This window comes from Alnus glutinosa, chromosome 3 (genome assembly GCF_958979055.1).
Source record: "Alnus glutinosa chromosome 3, dhAlnGlut1.1, whole genome shotgun sequence".
Taxonomy (NCBI): domain Eukaryota; kingdom Viridiplantae; phylum Streptophyta; class Magnoliopsida; order Fagales; family Betulaceae; genus Alnus; species Alnus glutinosa.
In genome coordinates, this window is record NC_084888.1 from 28,680,962 (window position 1) to 28,705,887 (window position 24,926).

General features: G+C 35.8%; 1 protein-coding gene across 2 annotated transcripts; it reads right to left on the minus strand.

Annotated features, from left to right (window-relative positions):
- Positions 1-512: 512 nt before the first annotated feature.
- Positions 513-16,072, minus strand: LOC133863587 (Golgi SNAP receptor complex member 1-1). Of its 2 annotated transcripts, none has more exons than XM_062299599.1 (5): positions 15,863-16,072; positions 13,872-14,111; positions 13,001-13,168; positions 1,868-1,981; positions 513-772 (listed from the first exon to the last, which is right to left on the minus strand). In XM_062299599.1, the coding sequence occupies exons 1-5, from the start codon at positions 15,899-15,901 to the stop codon at positions 710-712; spliced, it is 624 nt and encodes a 207-aa protein (XP_062155583.1). In that variant the 5' UTR covers positions 15,902-16,072; the 3' UTR covers positions 513-709. The 2 variants fall into 2 exon arrangements, with proteins under 2 accessions (XP_062155583.1, XP_062155582.1); XM_062299598.1 differs by lacking the exon at positions 513-772 and adding an exon at positions 1,166-1,480 and having other exon boundaries at positions 15,863-16,070.
- Between the last annotated feature and the right edge of the window lie 8,854 nt (positions 16,073-24,926).

Here is a 24,926-nt window from a genome sequence, read left to right on the forward strand (position 1 = left end):
TTTAAAAAAATAATAAAATTTAAAATTTAAAACAAAATTTGTTTTGCGCAAGATTTAGGGATTTGCTAACCGAACATTTCTAATGACATGACATTTTTATGACTCGACTCTGTTAATGATATGTCATTGATTTGATGACCCACTAGTATGCGCGTGGTGAAGCGGATCATGCAATGTATACATGTGTAACAAAACTACTAAATATGACATAGGTTCGTAGCATTTCGTCAAAAAAGTAAACAGAAGTGAGATGGATAGGGCGATTTGATAACGGATTGAACCTTAGAGATCGGTTTGATCAATTTTGAACTCTAGGGTGTAATTTGATAAAATGTCAAACACCAAGGATTGATACAATATTTTTTCTTTTTCTTTTTTTTTTATTATAATATTCATTAATTGCAACCTTTTTCTTTATTCTCTTCTTTTCTAAATATCGTTTATTTTGTATTCACACAGTGTGACATCACCCTCCACCCTTGTTTATGAAGAAAGGAGATGTCATTGCATCCAAAAACCATCAACAACTAATCTTATTTAAGCATGATCTGTCTGCAAATTTCAAAACTATGACCCCTAAATGAACAAACTTTGAGATGTACCTCATCAAAGAGAACCAGTCGAACCATCTTGGCTCCTAATCAGCCCAAGGCTTTGTCACATGTGCTTTATCAGCCCAAGGCTTTGCATGCCTCCCATTCTTCGCATCTTATGTACAATAGAAGTGCCTCATAGATTGTTCATACAGCTCTAGCACCAGAGGCTTGGTCATCTTGTTCCCAATACGGTAGAGGAAATTTAGTTTTAAACTTCATTAGCTATCTCACACCGATAATACAAAGCGATAGACTCCATTGAAATAATAACTTGTCTGATGTGGCAGTGAAAATCACCATTGATATATCATACGCAAATTAATCCGTTCGAAATTAAATCACCACCACATCAGGGAGTAAGCACTTGAAAGTTCATTCATATAACATTTTTCTTATAAAAGTTCTATGCAATCAACACATGATTACGATGGTAATATGAAGATAATAATCTCGATTAAATGAGCTATCAACATACGGTCATTCTAAAACATTTGCCAATTGTAAGGCAGAAGGCTATACCAGTCAAGAATAGAGACATCAATTTTATTTCAATGGATTGGATTGAAGTCTAAGCTAGAAAGTTTGGATTTCACTAGGAATTGCAATCTGTTACAGAGACCAATAAGAAATAATGCACTTTATACCCTTCAAAAAATGTCACCTCATCAACATAAGACAACCTCCTTAGCCCACAAGAAGCTTCAGAATAAGAATACAATTTCACCAAAAGCACGGGCCACAAAAAGTCAAAACACAAATAATATACAGCCTCATTTGGTCAACCAGTAGATAAAAATGAGAAATGTGCACACGGATGCAACTAGTGAAAGTATAACGGTATCCATAGACTTTTTTCTCTTTATTGATGAGAGAATACTATTAACCTGCACCATAATGTCAAAGTAGTATGTCAATCAACTAATACAAGCAGTTTAAAGCTTTTTCTTTTTTCTTTTTTTTTTTTAATTTTTGGTGTGCGCGTGTGATATTAGCCAGAAGCCAATGGAGAATTCAAGCATTCCTTGAAAATGAAATTGTCCTTTTATATTATCTCATCCTGTTATATTGCTGATTCTTTTACTTTGCCCGCACATGATAAAAGTTTCCATATTGATTCAAGTATGGTGGCTTTAATTTTGAGCATTTAACTCAATCTCATGCTGCTCAGAAATAAATAAATAAAAACTCAATCTCATGCAGGAATTTTTTATTTTTTTTTCAGTAATAGTAAATAATAAGTATCAATAACTACATCAATGAAATTTTTATACCGTTGGGAGGCGGCTGCCAACGTTGCTGAGCTTTGAATTGATACCACCAAAAGTAGAACGTTGGATGCCAAGTACACCGAGTGTTGCCTGAGCTTGCGAAATCACAGTATCCATCTACAAGCATAAAAGGCACGAGTTGAAAATTAACAGTTCTTCATATTTGTTTTTTCCCCCTTAAGTAAAAATAATCATCAAAAAATAAAATGATTCTACAGAAAGTTTCATAAATCGGTCCATGATACATTAACCACATCACAGAAACATGTGAAATCTCATCCAATCCAATATGGTTAAGATCCGAGTAGGTGTGAAAGTTTCTGTTCTTTCAACATGGATAAAATTTCATGGGATCCATGTTTCACGTACCACTGAGTTTTGATGTGCATACTATGCTTAAAATGCACAAGTCGCAAACTGATTAGAGACTAGAAGTTAGCCCACCCATGTACATTCCCCAACTTAACATTTCATACAACTTCACATATAATAATTTGTTATATACATTATTAAGTTAATCATGCAACCATCCTGTCTCATCTCGAACAAGACAAGAATAGGACATATATTGTTTGGTAAAGATTTAAAACTTAATCTCACAAGCAAAACATCATGTTGTACTATTGAAGTATCGGAATGACGACCCTGCTTCATCTGTAACAAGACAACATTAAGACAGATATAGGCAGGTTGCCCTAATTAGCAGATTATGTAGAAATCACCCCATCCTACACCTGCCACACCAAATTTCGTATAAAAGATAAGACTGTCAGAATTGACTAGCCTAAACTAAGACTGGATTGCAGATCAGTTCTGTAATGAAAGGGAATAGGAGTGACTTCATTATATGTCAGGTAAGGGTATAAACTAAACATGACCAACATAGAAGAAGACATACATCACAAACAAAATAGGAAGAAAATGAGAATTAAGAAGGTTTCATCTGGTCACCTCAGCAATATACAAGATTACACTCTTTTATAAGAAATATGTGTCTTTGTATCAGTCATAGTTTCATTTACACGTAGAAGATTCTAGAAACAATACAAAAATATATTTTAATCAAGAAAAAGAACTACTGAAATACAAAGTTTCCAGAGTTTTCCACAAACCCTCTACTTCATATATGACAAAAAATAGGATGTGATACCCTTAAAATTTTGGGTAAAATGTATTTACACCTCTCTAACTTTGACCCTTTTCTCATCACACCCCATGAGTATTAAATTGCTTTGATCACACCCCGTATGCTTTAGGATTGGTTTGATCACACCCCTTCAGTCCATTACACCATTAAGAACTGTTAACCAAATTATGTCACATATCAATCACTATAGAACAAATCTATATCTTTAATTTGTAAACATAATTTTATATATAAAACATAATTGCAAAATGTGTGAATTTTATTTTCTTGAGTCACGTGCCTATTCTCATCAATTTGTAAGCAACATGAATATCATATGAACTACTTTTTACAGCAAAAGATAACAGTCCCTCCCCACCTCAGTGGCACGTGAGGCTCATTGAGTATCTGTGGGTGGTCTCTTGGTTTTCTTCGTTTATTAGCTGCTCGGGTTGTTCCTTACGTTAAGTGGTTGTCTTGGGTTGATGTTTGTCGACAATGGCCAAAGAGGTTGGTGTGTGGGTTTTGTGTTGTTGAGTCTGTGTTTAACGAAGGCAGCATGGGGAGGTTTTTTTTCGTACAAGCGAAGTCCTTTGAGTTCATTATTGAGTCGTGGAAATTTCTTTAGGCTAAGAATAGCTGAACAAGAGAAGGGCTATTTACAGTCAATTTTTCTGGAGAAAGAGGGAGCTTTGTGGTTATTCTCGACGGTCGATGAGGTGGCAAGAGTGGAAGACAATACAAAGTTTATTCGAAATTCAAAAACTCTCAGAAACCCTTTCTGGGTCAGCGTTGTAGAAATTCTCACAGGAACTACTTGGCCATTGAGGAGTTCAGCAGCAGTGGGCGGAGGGGATTTATTATTATCCTCGAGAGCAAGAAATGGGGATGGTGCGGGTTTGTAGAGGTGTTATACTTTTCTGTCTCTATTCTCATCCATGAAATAAGTGCCTCTGGTCATCATGTTGTCCTCATCGGAATGCTAGTCTGTCCCAGAGTATCATTCCTACGCACAGGTGGTAGCCGAAAGCTCATCCACTGCAAACAGTAGGGGTACCAGAGGGATTACTATTGGAGCCCATCATAAGGTACAACCCTTAGGCAGGCTCAACGCACAGCCGCCCTATGCTGTCAACATTGCAGCTCCTCCCAACACCTGAGTACAGCCAAAGCTTCATCGCATGACTTCTCAATGGGAGTTGAATCAATGATGAAATCCGGTGCAAGGGGAGACGTTAGAGGGGCAGAAAATGTCAGCGAGCATGGCTACAGCCCGCTGGTGGATGGGACTTCTCCATCAGTGACAGAGCCAGACGGTTGTTCCTGCCACCTTAGTTTCTCTCTCTCATCTTGCCCAGATTTGTTTTCTCTCCTGGATGATGACAGTTAGTTTCTCCTGGCGGCTACACTTTCTAGTGGTAAACCAAGTGAATCTGTGAGGAACGAAATTCAATTTTACTAGTATGGGTCTGGCAGGAATATGCTCAATTCTTCAAAGGACACTGTTGTAGCAGATCCTGAACCCACTACCCCAGGTTTTGTGGTTCCCTTTTCTAGCAATGAGGGTGTCCTTTGTAATACCCCTGAGATTCCCTCTCTCAATTCCTCAACCCTTTGTGCGAGACAATCTGAGTGCTTAGAATGGGTCAAGACACGAATGTATGGGCTAGAAAAAATCTTGGGGGTTTCATATGAAGGTTTTGAATGGAAGGTTTCAAAGTTGTTCTTTGCAATTGAATCCAGCTAGTCAAAAGGGGCACAAAGGAAGGTCGAGCTCTTTCAAAAGGGAGACAAGGAGTGGGGTTAGAGGAGTTAGGGAACTTCTAAATTTGTCCTACTTTGTGAACTATGATTCCAAGAGGAATCCATCCAAACCCCATACTTCTCAGTATCGTGGTTGACTTTGAAGATTATTAGCTTGAATGTTCGAGGACTTGACGATACAGGGAAAAGGTTCAACATTAGCAACATATTGAAAAACTGGAAACCTGATATAGTGTGTTTTCAAGAAACTAAAATGGAGCAGATTTCAGCAGGTATTGTCTGGGGCATGTGGGGTGCTCTGTTCTGTCAACCTCAGGCGCCTTGGGGGGTATTCTTTTAATGTGGGATAAACGTGCAATAGAATGTGTTAAATTACCACTTATCCCAAAAGCTTAAGCTAATAGAAAGAGGTAAATTTAATCACTTAATTAATACTTTAACATTTCCCCTCACGTGTGGGCTCAGACTTCCTTTTAATAAGTGAGGCCCAACACGTGGAATATTTAATTGAAATTGGAGGTAAATGACGGAGTCAACGTTCAAACTCAGGACCTTAGGCTCTAACACTATGTTAAATTACCACTTATCCCAAAAGGTTAAACTGATAGGAAGAGATAAATTTAATCACTATATCAATACTTTAACAAAATGCAGAGAAGAGTTGGTACCATGGGCACTTTCTCCCTCTCATGCAAATTTAAATCTGTTTCAGACCAAATTGATTGGGCTTTTTCTAGACTTTATGGTCCTAATGCAGATTCCCAAAAGAACTTTTTATGGGAAGACTTATTTGGGGTTTCGGATGTTCCCTAGCGCATCAGGGTTGACTATAATGTTACCCACTTCCCAAATGAAAGGTTTGGGGCTCAGTTAACCACTGCCATGTGGGATTTTCAAATTTCATTTTAAAGTAGGGATTGATGGATATTCTGCTAGCTTTCAGTTGGTCTAATAACTAAAACCCACCCTCTATGTCCAGGATTCGAAGATTTCTAGTTTCTCCAAAGTGGGAAGAGCATTTCCCAGAACCTAGTGTTGTCTTCCTAGACTTTTATCAAATCATTTCCTCATATTGCTCAACAGTGAAAGTTTTGTCAAGAAGAACATGCTCATTTAAATTTGAGAACATGTGGTTGAAAGCAGAAGGTTTCGTAGACTTGGTGAAAAAATGGTGGGATTTGTATTAGTTCCTCGATACTCCATGTTTTCTTTTTGCTAATAAGCTAAAACGCCTAAAGCTTGATTTAAAACGCTGGAACAAGTAGGCCTTCAGAATGCAGAGGAAAGGAAGAAATCTTTAATGGAGGAGATCCTCAATTATTTAAAAGAGGAGAGGTCTCTTGTAGAAAATGAGAGAATTAGAAGAGCTAAGGCGAAAGCAGATTTGGAGAGCGTAGCTTTTATGCAAGAAGTTAGTTGGAGGCAAAAATCTATCACGACTTGGTTTAAAAGAAGGGGATCACTATATGTGATTTTTTCACTTCCTTTCGAACACTCACGAGAGAAACAACTTTATCTCCAGTCTTAGCATCGATGGTACCGCTACCTTCAATCAAGAGGCAATCAATGATACAATCATTCACTCTTACAAGAATCTCTTTACAAATACAATATGTTGGCGCCCCAAATTAGATGGTTTGGAGTTTCCCTCTTTGGACTCTACAAAAGCTGGTTGGCTAAAGTGACCGTTTCAAAAGTAAGAAGTTCTTCAGTGACCGTTTCAAGAGTAGAAAGTTCTTCATGCGGCTTACTATGGATGGGGATAAGGCGCCAGGCCCTAATGGCTGCACTATTGCTTTTTTCCAAGTTGTGTTGGGTAATAGTGAAGGATGATTTTATGCGCGTCTTCCATAACTTTCATGAACAAGAGCTGTTCGAGAAGAGTCTTAACACTACTTTCATTGTACTGATTCCTAAAAAGTTTAGATAGTTGGAAGTAAGGGATTTTAGACCTACCAGCCTAGTGGGGAGTGTCTCCAAAATTTTGGCTAGTCCTTACTATCGGAATGAAACAGGTGTTAGGGTCGCTCATATTAGACAATCAGAACGCCTTTAAAAGGGGGAGACATTCTAGACTCAGTTCTTATAGCTAGTGAGTGTCTAGACAACATATTGAAATCGGGAATTTCTAGCGTCACTTGCAAGTTAGAGCTGGAAAAAGCCTATGATCATGTTATCTAAGAGTTCCTCTTCTATCTTTCGGGGCGACTTGGCTTTGGTAATAAATGGAGGAAATGGATCAGATTGCATCACCATGGCCCGCTTCTTCATTATGATTAATGGTAGTCCACAGGGTTTCTTTGGTAGCTCCCAAGGCCTCTGTCAAGAGGACCCTCTCTCACCTCTCCTCTTTGAAGTGAAGAGCAATTCTATCAACTTACATTCTAGAGAACATTGTCTGTTCCCCTGGAAAAGCGTTTGGAATGTCAATGCCCCTCCCTGCATTGCTTTCTTCACTTGGACGGCAACTTTGGGCAGAGTCCTTATGATTGATAATCTTAGAAGGCGGGGTTTTACTCTTATAAATTTGTGTTTCCTATGCAAAAAGAATGAGGAAACTATAAATCTAATCCATTGTGAACTAGTGATCTTTGGCACCTGGTTCTCAACTTATTCGATGTTTTGTGGACTATGCCTAGCTTCTACATTGCTGAAAGGCTCAAGGACAAAGAGACCCACAAGAGCCAATTTGGAAAGTCACTTCCACCCTTTTAATATAGAGCATTTGGAGAGAAAGAAATCGATGACTCTTTGAGAACTACGAGTCTAATGTGCTCTGTTTAAAATCATCTTTTTTGAGATCTCTCTTAAACTAGGTTATATTTGAAATCTTCACCTAACCCTCCCCATAAAAAATCTCGATGGAGCTTCTCTATACGATTAGCCACACTAGCAGGAATGGGGAAAAGAGACAAGTACATTGGAGGATTGGAAAGAGTGCCCTTTATAAAGGTAACCCTACACCCCTTAGACAGATACATCCGCTTCCAACTAGACAACCGCCTCTCAATCTTTCCAACACCATCCCAAATAGACTTGGCCTTATAACAAGCCTCTAGCGGAAGACCAAGGTACTTTATAGGTAAAGAGGAAACCCCACAACCCAAGATGCTAGTCAGTCCATCCACATTATCCACACAACCCACTGAAACCAAAATAGACTAAGCCAAATTAATCTTTAAACCTGAGACAGCTTCAAAGAACAAGAATAACACACGCAGATAGTGAAGATGGTCGGGATTAGCCCCACAAAAAACCCAAAATATCGTCCACGAACAACAAGTGTGAAGTATTTACCACCTCAGAGCGCCTAGATCGCACAAAGAAGCCTAATATAAGACCTTTGTGAACAGTAGCAGTGAGCATTTTACTTAAGAGTCTCCATAACAATAACAAACAGAAGAGGAGACAGAGGATAACCTTGCCTCAGCCCGCGAGAGCTACTAAAAAACCGGACGGAGTGCCATTCATCAATTCATCAAAACGGAGAAGCGCACCTACGAAATGCAATGTGCTATCCAAGAACACCATTTCTCCACAAAACCACAACTTTTTAACATATACAATAAGTACCAATTGACATGATCATAAGCCTTCTCAATATCCAACTGGTAGAGCACTCCTGGTTCACCAGATTTGATATGACTATCCAAACACTCATTCGCTATAAGAACTGAATCAACGATGTACCTACCTTTCACAAAAGCATTCAAAGGGTTCGAGATAACCTTCTCCACAACCCTTCTCAATTTATTCGCAAGACCTTTAGCAATGATCTTGTAAACTCCACTCACAAGACTAATAGGCCGAAAATCTTTAAGATCCATCGCCCCAGACTTCTTCGGGATTAGAGCAATGAAGGTGGCATTAAGGCTTTCGACAAACTTACTATGCGCGTGAAAGTCATGGAAAACCCCCATGATATTAGTCTTGATCACATCCCAACAGTCTTGGAAGAACGCGATGGAGAAACCATCAGGACCTAGAGCCTTATCTTTGTTCATGCCTTTAACCACCTCCAAAACCTCCCTCTCCTGAAAATGAAGTTCTAACGAAGAGGCCCCCGCCGCATCCAAAGAGTCAAAAGCAAGGTCATCCAACCTAGGGTGGTTGTCTTCAAATCTTGTAGATCTCGTTAACTTTCTAGATTTCAAACGCCGTTAGGGTGGTTGTCTCTTTTGTATATTTTTCAAATATGGGAGCTTTGGCTTTTTCTCTTAATAAATTATTATTCATCAAGAAAAAACTTTTTACAGCAATTTGAAAACAGCATATGGATAAAAAGGGTGTTATTAAATCAATCCTAAAGTATAGAGGGTGTGATTAAAACAATCGAAAGTTGAGAGGATGTGATTAGTAAGTGTGTCAAAGTCGGAGGGTATCTTTACATTTTACCCATTAAATAATATGACTTAATACGCATTACCTATAGACAAAAAATTGTAATATTTTTGCTTCCATTTGCCTCTTACAAAGATGAGCGGCCTAAGGATCCAAGATCAATATCCAATCATTTCAGATGATCTAACCTAATCTCAACAAAAGCTCAACGTATTCAACCTATATCTGATCAAATTTAATGAACAGCTCAACCTATCCCATATCTAACCAAATCTAGTGAACCATTTGACATCACATTCCTCTTATAAATGTCCCAATCTTGAGGTACACAAATGTTCTCTTAGAGTCTCTACAATATTCATATTTCAAAATTCTCTTTCGGAAACCTATACTAGAGACAAGAAATTAGATTGTGCCAATTAATGTAACCAAAGCTATCAACAATCCTATTACCCATCTTATATTTGATAAATTGCCTTCACCTGTTTACATATGATGAAAATGTAACTATATAAGGACCCCTTTCCTTGCCTCTCTAACCCCCGATCCCCCCAAAAACACACTTTGAGGACTAATTGCAAGGATATTCAAACCCACTAACTGCCAAAAGTTACAACCTACAACACCAACAAGAAATGCAGAGAGAGAGAGATATCTTTGATGTGGCCTGAGAGCAAAGGTGCTAGTAAACAACTAAACTCTAATGGCAAGATTCAAGGTCTAAGATCAGGCAAGCCCAATGACAGGAAAAAGAGTCTAAAATTCAGTTAGATTCAAGGTTTAAGATCAGGCAAACCCAATGACAGGAGTCTAAAATTCAGTTTATAGTTGGCTAGAGAGAGAGAGAGAGAGAGATCTTTGATGTGGCCTGAGAGCAGAGGTGCTAGTAAATGACTAAACTCTAATGGCAAGATTCAAGGTCTAAGATCGGGTAAGCCCAATGACAAGAAAAAGAGTCTAAAATTCAGTTGATAGTTGGCTAGAATGATTTTTTTTCTTACAGATGGGATGCCAATCTAAAGGATTCATAATGCCAATCTAAAATAGACATTCTTGAAATTAATATACTACCCATAAATAACCCTAATTTGACTTAAAAACTCCTAAAAGCTCTCCAAAACAAGGAATTAAAACCCTATTCTAGAAATTTCCGATAATTACAAAATTCAATATGAAAAACTTCCTATGGAAAGTAAGACATCCTACATCAAAGTTCCATCTAATATAAAATAATTTATTTCATCCAGATATACATGGAATTAATCAAATTTACAATATTCATTTATCTTCAATAAGTCTAAGCTTACAAGGTTCTCCACATCAAGATCATGGCTCTAGTGATAAATGTCCACAGATGTTACTTACAAGAATATAATGTCGGTTACAATTTTCTAAGAAATCACAAACCCTGCTTTAAAAATTTATTTTACAAATCGTGAACTCCTTTTCTTCATGAATCAAAATACAAAATATGAGGAGAATAAATGAACTTTTTCCCTTGATTAGAGCAGTGTGTACATCAAAACGTCATGATTAGAATGCTCCAATCACCTTTTGATCTTCTTCCCTATTCTTTACATATTGGACAGCCAAGAGAGGGTAAGCTTTCTTTCTTTTCTCTCACTCTCACATATGAAAGAAAATTTTTGGAGAACTAATTCTCATCTTATAATGGCTGGCCACCCCCATTAAATGGGGTATTTATAGAGCTAGGGAATGGGAACTAAAGGAAACACAAAACCTAGCTCCAATATGCTCAAAGTTTCTAATTATCTCATAACCCCCTCCAAATTCCTGTGAGTCATAATTTTCTCCACTATAAAACTATAATTGCACTTTAGGATTTGTGTAATTACAAAAGAGCTCATTATCCTAGTAAAGACTACAAATAAACCCCTCCATGAGATGTCATACATGGAATAAGGTATTTTAATTTACTATCAACCTCATCCAACTACATCTTTAATCCTTGAGTCCCCAATTTAATTATATGATCATCTACAACTCTCTTATCAAAAATTGAATCTTTAAGAGCGTTAATTTCAGATGATCAATTCCATTAAATCAACGAACTAAGATATCTATATCTCCTGTGGAGACTATGTATTGAGGATAAGTGTTCCCACATTACTTAATGCCAATCACCCAAAATACCAAACTATTGACCATGGAAGATTTCACTCGTTGGTAAATCAAAGCATTAAACACTTTGTATTTGATTCCACTATTTTCTAAGGATTAAGAGTTTTTGCAAATTAATAGATATGAGACATCCATTCAAGTGACAGTAATTTAGAAAATACATTCTCATGGTGGTCCAATTCAATGCACTTCAATAAATGTGTTAACTAGAAGCCTCCACCTTAATGACTATGGTAGGTCATTCTATGATATAGTAGTTAGTATGTTAAAGCTTTATTTGATAAAATACCCCATATTATCATAGACTATGAACTCAATTTTACAAGTTAGAAGGAATTTGTGATTTAGATCTTTTATGCCCGAGTCATACTCAGATTCATCAAAAAAGAAAATGCATGACTCATACTCAGTGCACCTGAATTACATAATATAGCTTAAGTTCAGTTCATCTTATAAATTATAACTGCCCAAATATCATGATTCTCTAAATAAAACAATTTTCTTTCGTTAATTTCAAGTTCTAAATTGGCTTTTAGGGCACTAACCCTAACATATAAATAGGAAAGAACAAAAACCAAGTAAACTATTTGAATCCACCTAATCCAAAAAACTAACAATATTTAAAGAAACTTATAAGTGTGAGACATTCTAGGATTCTGAACTCATGCATTACCTATCATTAATTTATTTAGAACTACATATCACAAGCCATCCACGTCTGTTTCAAAACCAATGTCACCACTATGTCACTAGTAATTGGCCATCTCTCAGTCTCAAGAAGTTGATTTATCCATTTCAGATATGCTAAACATTTAAATAGTAAAGCCATAAATAACATTCACTCCAAATATTACTGATGACTCTTAACAATTGTCACTAAATTATTGTTCCACTTATCATGTCAACACCAATAACACCATCACAAATGCCAATATGTTGTATTTTGTCAAAGCATCCCGAGTTCAGCACACAGCTTATTAGTCTCATGTCACACAAAAGCAGCAGTACAGGTAAGTGATAAACAGAGCTTGTGAAATAGGTCATCTAAAAATCCATTTCCATCAAATACAAAAAGAGAGGGCAATGTATTGAGTGTGAACAGTCTTATTCCTCTCCTGTCGTTGTGCAACTTAAATAAATTACAAGAACTACATGTTGAACTGAAGACCCAATAGTAAATGAGCCCCCTACAATAGAATAACCATGCACATCACATAGAAAAATGTGCTTAGACATTTTACATTTTCAATCATTTTTGGATCACTTCTCTGAGCCTTTATGTACCACTGTAAAGAAAAGAAAGCAATAGAGAGATCTTTGAATATTGGTAAGCGCATCTAGACACACATCTAAAGAAATACATCAATTAATAAGTAAAATGGCATGTATATAAATTCGGGGACTCAACCACACATACACAAGGTGCAACAGTATAGTCCAAAATAAACAGGATACATGTAAATTATAGCATGAACACATAAGGAATGTGATCATTCATTCTAAAATGGAACAGCATATATGAAAGCTCAGGGAATTGCGGCATGGAAGCAGAAAAGAGAACTGAAGCGAGGCCTGAATAAAATGATCTATAGTCAATTTGTAAAGCGATCGAGCTATTATACGATGTGGTTGCTCCTCTGTTAGTTCCTCATTCTCAGAGCAACTATTAGATTAATCACTGATTAATTATAAGTCTCGAACATCATACAGAACTTAAAGCATCCAATTAAGGATGCACGCACTCACGGTGCCATTTGTCATACCTGTCCTGTAGCTCGGCTAATAGATGCATGCTCTTTTAGGAGGGCTTGCTCTTCAGAACCAACACCCTCTTCCAAGTCTAATCTTGTTCGATCAAACTCTCTAAAATCCTCGAGGAGTGAAGCATGTTCTTGCTTAGCTCTGAGGCTGGAGCGGAGACGATAAAACTCCTGCACTTCAATCATGTCTAACAACAAGTTGGTGTCTGATAGACTCAATCTTACTAAATAACCATTATAAATATAGGAAAAAAGAATGCAGATGTGATGAAGAATATTTAAACCAAAAAAAAAAAGAACGTAGGAATTAGAAAAGCAGCTGCACTGGCCCCTACAGCATGAGGCCAAAGCTCAAAATCTTCAACCAAAAAATAAACTTCAAAAATAAAAAGAAATGGTTCAGAATGAGGCTTAAGAAGGTGCAATTGATCAGCCATATTTGATACTTCAATAACCACGAAGTTTCACATTGCAGTAAAATCAGAACAAATAATGTTTAATTTTTCTTTCCTTTTCTCAAACAAAGAAGTAGGGCAGGGATAGACAAGCAGTATAACAAAACCAAAATGGCCCTAGGAGTTTTTAGTCCTCTTTTTTGGTGTTAATTTGGGTAAGGATGGGAGCTTTAAAGCTCTATTAATTTGGGTGAGTCACATTATCTTCTACTAAAACATGATCTTAAAATTTCAAAAAAAAAAAAAAGGCATGAGAGCTCATGAGACATAATCGACAAAGGCCCAACATGCTTGAATACCTATTTTAAAAGGTGCAATCTGCAAGGCCCCTTACCCAAGGGAAGAAGGCCGTACTATGAAGTTTGATTCAAATTCATTTTGCAAAATGCTGCTAAACATTAATTAAGAAGCCACAATACCTGAGTGAGATCTTGAAGGATCTCCTGATGCCTAGTCAAGGTGTGAGAAACCATTTCTGATCCCCCCGATGATACCCAAGCTTGCATCTGCGAATTTACTTGCTGGAGCTGTTTTAACAGTTGGTCTATCCCAGATTGAAGATCATTCTCTGAAGTATCATTTTTTGTAGTGACCTTTGTGGAAACCACCTTACGATATGAATTCATCTGCTCATCCAACTGAGCTTCAAGCTTCCGAGCCTACAAGTATTGATGGATAAAATGTTCATTAGAAGAAAAATATTTTCTAGCTAGCAAGGATCAAGTAAGAAAAGAAAATGCACGCAAAACATCTGTGATGAATGCCCTTAGACATGCAAAATGCCATATAAGCTATTAGAATGATGAGGTCCTATCATTTGAGATCTAATTCACTAAATTACTTATGTTCAAATTTAAATGGAGAAAGAAGCTAAATCATTAAACAAAAATTAAGTTGAAGAGGTTGGTAGACAATGAAATTCTAAGAGTTCTGAATCCAATTATTCATCTTACCTTCTTTTCCAATATCTGAGAGGTTGTGTCCATTTATACATTATACGCTCAATAATTGCAACAGTTAGAAGTACAGTCGTACAGAACCAATCTAGGCCAGCGAAAGGCCATCTTTACCTAAGCTATTGATCCATAGGATATGTTAGTAACAGAATGACCATGCCATTCAATGCATTCATGAACCAAAAGTCCAAGTTTCTAGGAAACTCGTGGCAAACAAATAGAGAAATGGAAAATATCCTGATGAAGGGAGGTACAATAAGTCTTCTACTATAGGTCTGGCTGCTTAGTCAGTACCATCCTCGGTAAGTGCTTACACCATATGTACGAATATGCTTCCAACCGCTCAGAAAATCTTATCCACAGGATGCCCTCCTTCTAGACAATGGAATTCTGCCCTGTCGTCCTGTTGCTCTTGTTCTTAGCCTAGGGAGGCAGGAATCAGCACCATGGCTGAGGGATTGGCTCAACATATTCAAAAACTTCATGGTGGAGTTCAGCACAAGATGTTCTTAGCAATGACAATTACAAGATAAGCTACTATATATCACCGCCTCACTGATTTTCATAGTTGGCAGGTAGATTCCCTACAGGGGCAACTACAGAAATTTCAAGGACAGAATTGCAGCTGTAAATGCATGTTTGATTCTCCACTTGCTTAAGAAATTTATTTTCCTTATCAAGCCCTCTACTGACTGTGGGACTGAAGTTGAGGATGAATCACTTTTCTGTTTGTTTTTATTTTTTCGGATAAGTATTAATGCACTAAAGGATCCCAATATGAAGGCACAATCAAACACACAGGTTGTACACTAAAGAGTCTAAAAGGCATAACAAATCTTAAGACTTGAAACCTCTAAAAGTTCTGAAGAGAAAGACAGAGATGGAAAACTAGGAGAAATAAACAGTCAATAGAAAAAATGCTCAAACAAACACCTCGTAAGCTTATGCAATAAAAACAAAAAATAAAAGAGTCGTCTAAAGTATAAATAAGCTCCGTGATTGCATTTAATTTAGAATCAGCTACCATCTCTCGTTACCTCCATAATGAGCTATCAGAAACGAATTTTCCCTAATTACGCATCATTCTCCGCAAATAATCAAAACTAATGAAAATTCAGAAATAATTTGCATCACAATTTTATTCCAAAAATCACGTCGTACCTTGAAGCAAAACTAATTTCTTCATTACATGCTTCAAATAACAAACAACGCAACACAAATCGATTAATTAACCAAAGATCGAAGCAAAATATAAGAAATTAAAAGCTGATCTCAAACATCCATATCTTCCACCCAGAAAGAACATCCAATTCCAGCTGCCGACAACCCGAAGGAAACAAAAAGAAAATCTGTAACGTCGGCTATCATCGAATTCCGAATTTGTTATCACCTCCGATTTTTTCCCAGCAAGCAAACAGAATCTCAGAGAAAAATCAAAGGAGATAAAATCGGACCTGTTTGCGAAGGGCGTCCCATGAGCTCGGCACATCCATCGCTGTTCCAAATTCTCGAACTTTCTCTTCCTCCTACTCCTTCTGCTTCTTCTTCTTCTTCTTCTTCTCTTCTTACAGGTTTGGATTTTAGGGGTCGTTTGGCGACGAGGACAGATCGCCTGCTTTTCTCAACGGCAATTTGGCGATTGGGGCCACCCCAGCGATTGCGTGCTTCTTAATACATATACGTTTACAGAGGACGTGATTGCATACAATTGTATCTTTCCGGGTTTCTCGCAAATGCTTAAGGAGGTTGTAATTTGAATGTACAGATGCCATCTAAGGTCCCATATGTACAAGTAGTTTGAGCATGACAAGAACAAGAATTGTAAGTAGGCTAATGATATTTGTACATGTGTGCAAATAACACATTTCTTATAAGTAATGGACTGCAGTCGATAAAATCCTCCTTGACAGCTGGCAATTCCTTACGTTCGGCGGGGTGAGGGATTTTACCGATGCTGAATAGACAAAAGGAATCCTCTATGGAGAAAACGGATGCTATTTCAGCTCTTGGTGCCATTGATTCAGTTGACCGCATTCAAAAGCGGTTGATGGATGCGGTTACTACCCTTATATATATATATATATATATATATATATATATATATATATATATATATATATATATATATATATATATATATATATATATATATATATATATATATATATATATATATGAAGTAATAATTCACTACCACTTAAATATACAACTTTTCACCACACTGTCTATGTGGCAAGGTGGTCGCTTACCTTAATTTATTTTTAAAAAATAAAAAAATTCAAAAAATAGTGGGGAATCACCTTGCCACATAAACAAGGTGGTGAAAAATTGTATATTTAAGTGGCATTAAATCATTTTTCTTATATATAAGGCTTTTGAATGCGGTCAACTGAATCAATGGCACCAATATATATATATATATATATATATATATATATATATATAAAATTTATTTCTACTTGGTTATTTGGAGTTGTAATATTTTGAATTTGTAATGTTTTGGTTTTAGATTTGTTCGTATTTGGTTATTTGGATTTACATTTTTTTTAATAGATATTTTGGCTTTGTATTTAGATTTATTAATTTTGTACCAAAAGGTCCAAAAATTATTAATTTTTTTTTAAAAAAAAAAAAAAAGTTAAAACTGGCCCAAAGCCCAAATTAAAAAGCGGTTTTCAAACTACCAGTTGTAAACATAATAACCGCTAACTGCCTAGGAGGAGGCGGTTGCGGTTGTTAAAATTCAATAACCGCATTAGGCGATTAGCGGTTTTAGCCAATAGCCACAAACCATAACCACTTGTACACCCCTAGTTGATAATTATGAAGCATAACCATTTTGCTATTCTATTTTGGGTTTCCAATTTCAAAATGTAAGATTTAAAATAACGATTTTAAAATATGCGATTTGAAAAAAATGATTATTAAAAACGCATAAAGCGTTTGGCAAAATCGCATTTTAGCATTTAAAATCGCAAAATTAACATTTAAAATTCTAAGTTTTTTAAAAAACACCATATTTACTTGCGATTTGAAAAATTATATTTTCTATATTTTTAAATCGCAATTTTTAAAAATGTAGTTCTCAATTGATTTATGTTCTGCGATTTTGTTTAAAATCGCATTTATTATCTACGAAATCGCAATCTCAAACGCACCCAAAGAAAACATTGTACATGTTGTATCTTGAAAAAACTAAAATACTTTTTCTAGGAATAGAATAATCTATAAGAGAATAATTATCCACGTTCTTTAGTTTTGTTGCAACACTGAATATGTATCCATTTATTTGGTACAATGCAATACGGTGAATTGAATCATGTTGTAACAAAATTTCTTAAAACACCTTTATAATATAATTATAACTTACATTTTTAAGGACATCTTTTATTTATTTTTGAAACGCAAACAATTATATTATAACTATTTTTTTAATTCATCTTTATTAGTTCAATATGTATTAGAGAGACACCCAAGACAAGGTTGCTGAGCTTGATTGAGCTCAATTATGCTTAGCTCATAAATGCATACTCGTATGCTGCTATAAGCTTGTTTGAGCAGAGGGAGTTGAAGCCAGACATGGGTTCATGCTACGGTTACTTGATTTTACACTGACTTGTATAAAAAAACTTATAATAGCAGTGCATGTAGAAAAAAATGAGTTATGTTGGTAAAGTTTTCGGTTGGGTGACGTGTTGCCTTTTGATTTGTTTTCTTCAAGATCTTTTCTCCAAGATTTGGAAAATAATAAACAACTTGTCGGGAGTGCCGACTGATCCCTACTCCGATGCCTCCGATGCTTAAGTCAGATTCTGGTAGACAATTTCAATGATTAACGAGAGCAGAGTAAAATCAGAGATATTAGAGTTAAGAGTAATGTTTCTTAAACAACTCTTATACAACTTTTGCACATCTCTAACTATTTTTTTTATGATCAACCATTAGATTTGTTTTCTTACATGTGGGCCCTAAATATTCAATGGTTGATCTTAAAAGAGGTTGTTAGAGTTGTATAAAAGTTGTGCAAGAGTTGTACAATAAATAGTACTCTTAGAGTTAATTTTGTACCTGGAGTACCAGCCTATTTATAAACACACAATTCTAAGATAATTAGAGTGCTATGATATAATTCAATTAGGAGTCTGATGCCTAGATTCTATGGGATTAGACTTATCTTTCTAAGAGTCCAATTCGGGTAGTGTTACGCCCCCGTTTTGGGAAATAAGGGAAACGTGAGTTTGAGTACTAAAATCATAAAAATGGAAGCGTGCAATTACAACAAATAAATTTAAAACTCATATTTTAATTAAACATTTCTATTAATAATTCTTTCCAAGGTCATGAACTCCAAAAAGAACAAAAACATACTATACAAAACTAGGGTTTTGGCCGGTTCATCACGAACTATCGCTCTCAGCGAGATCTACGCCCTTACAAGGAAAAGACTTCGTCTTACTGTTGTCATCTGGAAAGGGGTGGAGGAAAAAGGGGTGAGTTCGACAACTCAGTAAGGAAAATACAACACCAGGGGAAATAAAACATGCTATAAACTTTTATGCTATAATCTTTATCCATTGTCATAATGACAGATTTATTCTACTCATCGTTAAGAATTAATTTCACATATAGTGAATTGCATAATGTATATTGTTTTACAACCTGAACCAATAGTATGTTGATTTTATTTTATTTTAGATGATTAAAGTGTTTTTGAATATATTAAGATTACAATGATGTTTAGAAGTATAAATATGATATATGATTTTAGATTGAGTATAAGTTAGAGATTCAAGTTATGAAAAATTGTCTAAGAAGTGATATGCTAGGCTGTTTATGTTTTATAAGAAAACACATATTAAAGCATGATTCATAAAATGAAATGTGTTGTTTTAAGACAGGTGGCATAGCATATGAACAATTAAATACAATTTGAAGAATATGAAGAATGGTATAAGAATGACAGTTTATGCAGATTAACAATATGAACAATTAAACAAATTTTCTAATGATTCAGTAAATTCTTTTTATCAGTTTTCTCTTTAAACCTTTCTCTATGGTTTATCCCTTTATAGACTCTACACCACCAGTTCCCGTGAGCGGCGCACGTTGGCTTTGTCCAAAGGACCTATAGACTCAGCCTGTCGTCACAGAGAAGAGTCGCCGGGTTGGGGATCTTCCCTAGGTGAAGGCCAACCTCGGATGGTAGCACACACCGACTTACGGTATGCTTGCCATGCTACCCTATGGGTACCAAATCTAACTGTAGTAGTGCCTCAAGGTTAAACAATTACTGCACATGAACGTATTCTGTAATACTGTAGGCTCTGCTTTATCTGTAAACTTTATTTCAAAACTGTAAGAACCGCTTTCATAACTGTAGTCATGTGCAGAATTAAACTTTAGAATCTCTTTTCTTTCAAAACTGAATTCATAATAGAATCATATACTTTGGAATTCTCTGTAATCATATTCTTGAAATGCTCTTTATCATATCTCTGAGTATGCATAATTCATAATTTTTGAAATGCTCATATTCATGACTGTAAACATGCTTAATCCATACTTTGAAATGCTCTTGATCATAACTTTAATTATGCATAAATCATAACTTTAAAATGCTCTTAATCATATCTATAATTATACATAAATCATATCTTTAAAAATGCTCTTACTCATAACTGTAATTTATGCACAAAATTCTTGAATAATAACATATGTGCAATAAAGCTTCGCATTAAAAATCACATGATCAACGCTTTGTAAAATTCCCCAACACTTTTTTAAAAGATTTATAATAAAATCTTGTTGGGGGTTTTTCGGTGTTGTATCCCCTTACCTGGACTTGCCATTAGCGTCAGGGTCGAGTTTTTACCTAGATAAAACACAAGGACGAATTTAGAGGAGCGTTCTGATATTTCAAGTTTCTAAGACTTAAAATAAATTATCCTATATAAATATACTTACAAAAATAATCATCCTTCTTTTTTTTTTTCTTTTTCTTTTTTTTTTCTTTCCTTATACAATCTTTCTCCATTATTAGTTTAACACTTAAATCCATCTTCTCTAAAAAAAATACTAATATTTCCAATAAAACCAAATTATTATTAAGGAACATAATCCTAACACCAAATCTCTCAAAAATCGAAACTTTAACTCAAACATCTAGTTTTCTTCACTACACAGTCTATTTCAAACCCAAATAAACACCCACTCAGTTGATCAAGGAGCCCGTACACCTAACACCAAATTTATCAAATCTATCATAAAACAGGGAATACATTTCAGTAAATCCCACATCCAGAAACATCACAATACTAAAACACTAACCGGATTACTTAAATACACGAAATACACTATATCATAACATAAACATATTATACCCCCCCTGAAACCACAATCAATCCAAAATTCACCAAGTGATCACAGCAACCTTCAACACTCAACTCACGGCTCAACCAAAACAGGGAGGAGAAACACCACACAGAGGTTCCACCCAAATCCACAACTACACAATCCCACTGACCGAAACACCACATCACAGTACACACAGCCGTCCAAAATCTCCATCAACAGAGAACATGGCCGACACACACACACACACAAAGCCGGAACATGGGATTTTAACCCAAATCATCAACTCCAAATTTTACCCATCAAAGACTAAAAAAAATCAACAAGATTAAACCAAGAAATTAATCTAGTTTTTACAAAACTGATTACTTTGGGGATTTCTCAAAAATCCACTGGAAAACCATGCTGAAACAGCCAGAAAAACCAGTACTGGAAGTCGCCGGATTTCCGGCCAGAACCGCCGAAAATCGCCCCTGGAATCGTCACCGGCGATGACCCATGGAGGGTCGGGTCTGGGTCTCGCCGAAGGGTCAAGTTTCTACCCCGGTTCTTCTAGCTCCATCGGGTCCTCTCCTCTCTCCGTCGGTTTCTCGAGTAACGACCACCGGAAATCGAACCTCCGGTGGTCTGACCCTCCCCTGGTTCTCCATCTCCGTCCATCTCCCGACTGGTCTCTCTCTCTGTTTCACTCTCTCCAGGTCTCTCTCTCTCTCTTCCTCAGTCCGCTTCTCTCTCTCTCTCTCTTGGGTCTCTTGGTCTTAGAAGAGAAGAAAAAAAAAAGTAAAAGATAGAAGATAGAAAGGAGAAAGGGGACTGGGTCTCATTCTCTCAATCTCACTCTCTCCCTCGATCTCTCATCTCAGTCTCACTCTCTCCCTCTCGCTGTCTCTGTTTTCGGCAAGAAATAGAAGAATAGAAGAAGAAGAAGGAAGGGAGCAACTTGCCGTGCAAGTTCTTCTTTCTTTCTTTTTATTTATTTAACTAAGGTTAAATTTTATCCTAGTTAGATTAACCTAAGTTAATCTTTTAAAAAAAATCTAGTTAACCCATAGTTAACTTTTATCTAGTTAAATTAACTAGAGTTACTTTAAAAAAAAATAATAATAATTATTAATAAAAAGTATTTTTTTATTTGTTTTATAAATATGTGGTCTAATAAAATTTGGGGTATTACAGGTAGGATACTCCTTGTGAGCTGATTTCATATAATCCCTAGCAAGGGTGAGAATGACTCTATCCCTGGTTTCCTGAGATAGACCATTATCCGCAGAAGAACTCTGTCCCTGGTTTTTCGAGATAAACCATTATCCCATAAAAGGGGATAAGATACTGATATGATGAGTCACCGGCTAATTGTGACAGTAATGAGTCATGGAGCTGAGTGAACAAATGAAATGATGACTTTACGAAATATCGGCAGATATTTTGATTAACCTATGGTTAAGTTATATCTTAGTTAATTTAACCTGGGTTAATCTGTAGATATTTATTTAAAACTTACTAATTACGTTTTTACCGTAGATATTTTCACCTGGGTCTTTACTATTTTAATCTAATTGCTTAAGATATAATTTTAAGTCCGTTTAGAATCTAGTTCGTTTCATTGTAAATATTATTATCTCAATAATATTATATTACTGACAATATTATTATACTAAATAATATTGTGTCAATAATAAATATTATATAATAATATTATATACCAATAATATTATTAATTAGCTCACTTAAATAATCAGTCTGTCTATTTAATAACTCAGTAATATTTATTAGAGTCTAATAATATTTTTAGCTGCTAAATGTGAGTCATTGCATGAGTTATAGCATGCATCATTGCATGAGTTATAGCATGCAATGATTGATCACACAACCATTCAGGACAAGTGGCACATGGTTATGCTCTCATCAAAGCAATGTCGATCGAGCGACAGAACGTGACTATCATTCAACATGTCGATCGAGCGATTGGTCAAGCAATAAATCAATCGATCGGCAGAAGTGGTCGATCGAGTGACTAAACGTGTGGATTGATCACCACAAGTCTTAAATTCTATTTATGATGTTATGTCTTAAAATCTGGGACGTTACACTTACAACTTAGCCAGTCTCCTCTCCAAGGGTCAAAGAAAAGGAATTTGTGTAGGAGAGAGAAAAATTATTGATTGCATGACACCATGGGAGCAGAGCAATATCCCCCCAAGGGGGAAGAGCTTAGCGAATGGGGTAACGATCATTCCTTTCACTTCCCTTCCCTTCCTAGTATGAAAATCATACGAGCTATGTATTGTATACCCTAGGAGATAGCATACCTTAGCCTTTACATTTAGCTATCATAATTGTTGCTTAACCTAAACATCCCGCCATTCCTGCCTTGAGGAATGGGGTAATGGATGAACCATTTCAATGGAAACTTGACGAGTTGATCCACTTGCATGTCTTGCTTTTACAGTTATTTTAGGAATTACTCCACGTGTTGCTTGACGTAAGGCAGATAGCGGATTCATTTATGTTTTCTGTTGAATCATTTTCATGGCTCGATAGATAATTTGATAAGCCATTTATTTTTTTCCTTGTTTCAAAATACGGTTACCTTTATTCGTGCAAATCTTATAGTTCATAACTTTATAAACCATCTTAAATCCATCATCCAAAATTCTAATGAGAATCAATATCCATCGTTCAAGAGTCTAAAACTTAAAAATTAGAAACTTAAGAAATTAATTTTTTTTACTTCAAAAAAAAAAAAGAAAAAAAAAAAAGAAGAGAAAAGAAAGGGGGTTCGGCAGCCACCCCCAGAGGTGACTGGGGTGGCAGGCCACCTCCCTCCCACAAGGGGAATTGGCAGCCACCCACTTTCATTTTTTTGTTCTTTTTTTTTAAAATAATAATAATAATAATAATATTAAAGTTTCAAGTTTTATATATTTATATTTTTAAGATATAATATTTTTTTATTTTTATTAAGAGTGGCACATGTCATCATTTTGTTGATGTTAACGTGTCATACTAATGGAATCCGTTAAGTGTTTTTACGAAATTTGACCGCATGGACCAAATTGTTATTTTGGCATACCCCGATGACCTCTGAATTATTTTTTTATACTACAGGAAGTGATTTGTAATTTACGCTAATCACAAATACTAATTTTGCATTTATCCCTTTTTTTAAACTTGTAATAGGCCGAAAGGTTAAGTCGACCCAATTCTCAACATTTTCAATAAAAATGAAAGTGCCAATTGGTAGCCATGAGGTCAAACATGTTTAAAAGCTAAACTCCTAAAATATCCTATTAAACAACTTCTCGAATATGTGGTTTAAATATTGCTTGGGGTCATGCCTTTTATTCTTCAAATTTCTATGGAAGGCTTCTCCTATTTGAGAAAGAAGAAAGAAGAGATTAAGTCATTAATTCAACGTGATAATTTTTTGAGATGAAAATTCACATCTAACATTGCTAAGATGCAAAGCTTTGATTACATCAAATTACTTTTTGAATGTGGAAGATAAGGTCTGCTATAGTGCTATGTGTGTTATGGAGGAGGCTCTGCTTCTTAACTTTCTTCCCAAGTTCATGCACCTCCAAACTTCCCTATATGGGATTAAATTCATATCCATGTGGAGTGTAGAATACGAGGGCTTTCTCGTTATTTGCTATATGTTGCACTCTGATCTCCTAATGCCAAACAACTACATGGTAAAAGTTATGATCACATGATCTTCTTGGTATTTTTTGTTGTATGTCCGTGGTAGAATATTAATTAAATGTTTAAATTCATCAATTCTATCAGCTTAAGCTTTTGAGATAAGTGATGATTTAATATGATATCAGACCTAGATGTAATAAATTCAAACATCAACTCCTCAATTCACTCGTATTTCAGTTAAATATTCCACAACCACCTTGTCACGTTGTGAGCTTGAAGTATATCATATGTAGTTATGTAGCGGAACAGAAGTATGAATATATTTCAAGTGTATTATGTTGTTCTAGATTTAGTACATGAAAAAGCAAACTGATTGTGTTGCTGCTTAATTAAAAGCCTGATTCAGTCATTTCATTTTAGCTGTGCTAGTGATTAGTTGCTATGAGGATCGGAAGTTCGTAAACCTGATTCCTAACCATCTTTGTATTGTTGTGGTACTTGCACAATGAGATCAAAGATTCA

Bases quoted from the DNA above. Each gene is read 5' to 3' on its own strand.
- LOC133863587 (XM_062299598.1), bottom strand. From the start codon at position 15,901: ATGGATGTGCCGAGCTCATGGGACGCCCTTCGCAAACAG. The intron at 14,112-15,862 runs GTCCGATTTTAT...CAATACTTGTAG, and splicing joins GGGACGCCCTTCGCAAACAG to GCTCGGAAGCTTGAAGCTCA. The intron at 13,169-13,871 runs GTATTGTGGCTT...ATTGAAGTGCAG, and splicing joins TCCTTCAAGATCTCACTCAG to GAGTTTTATCGTCTCCGCTC.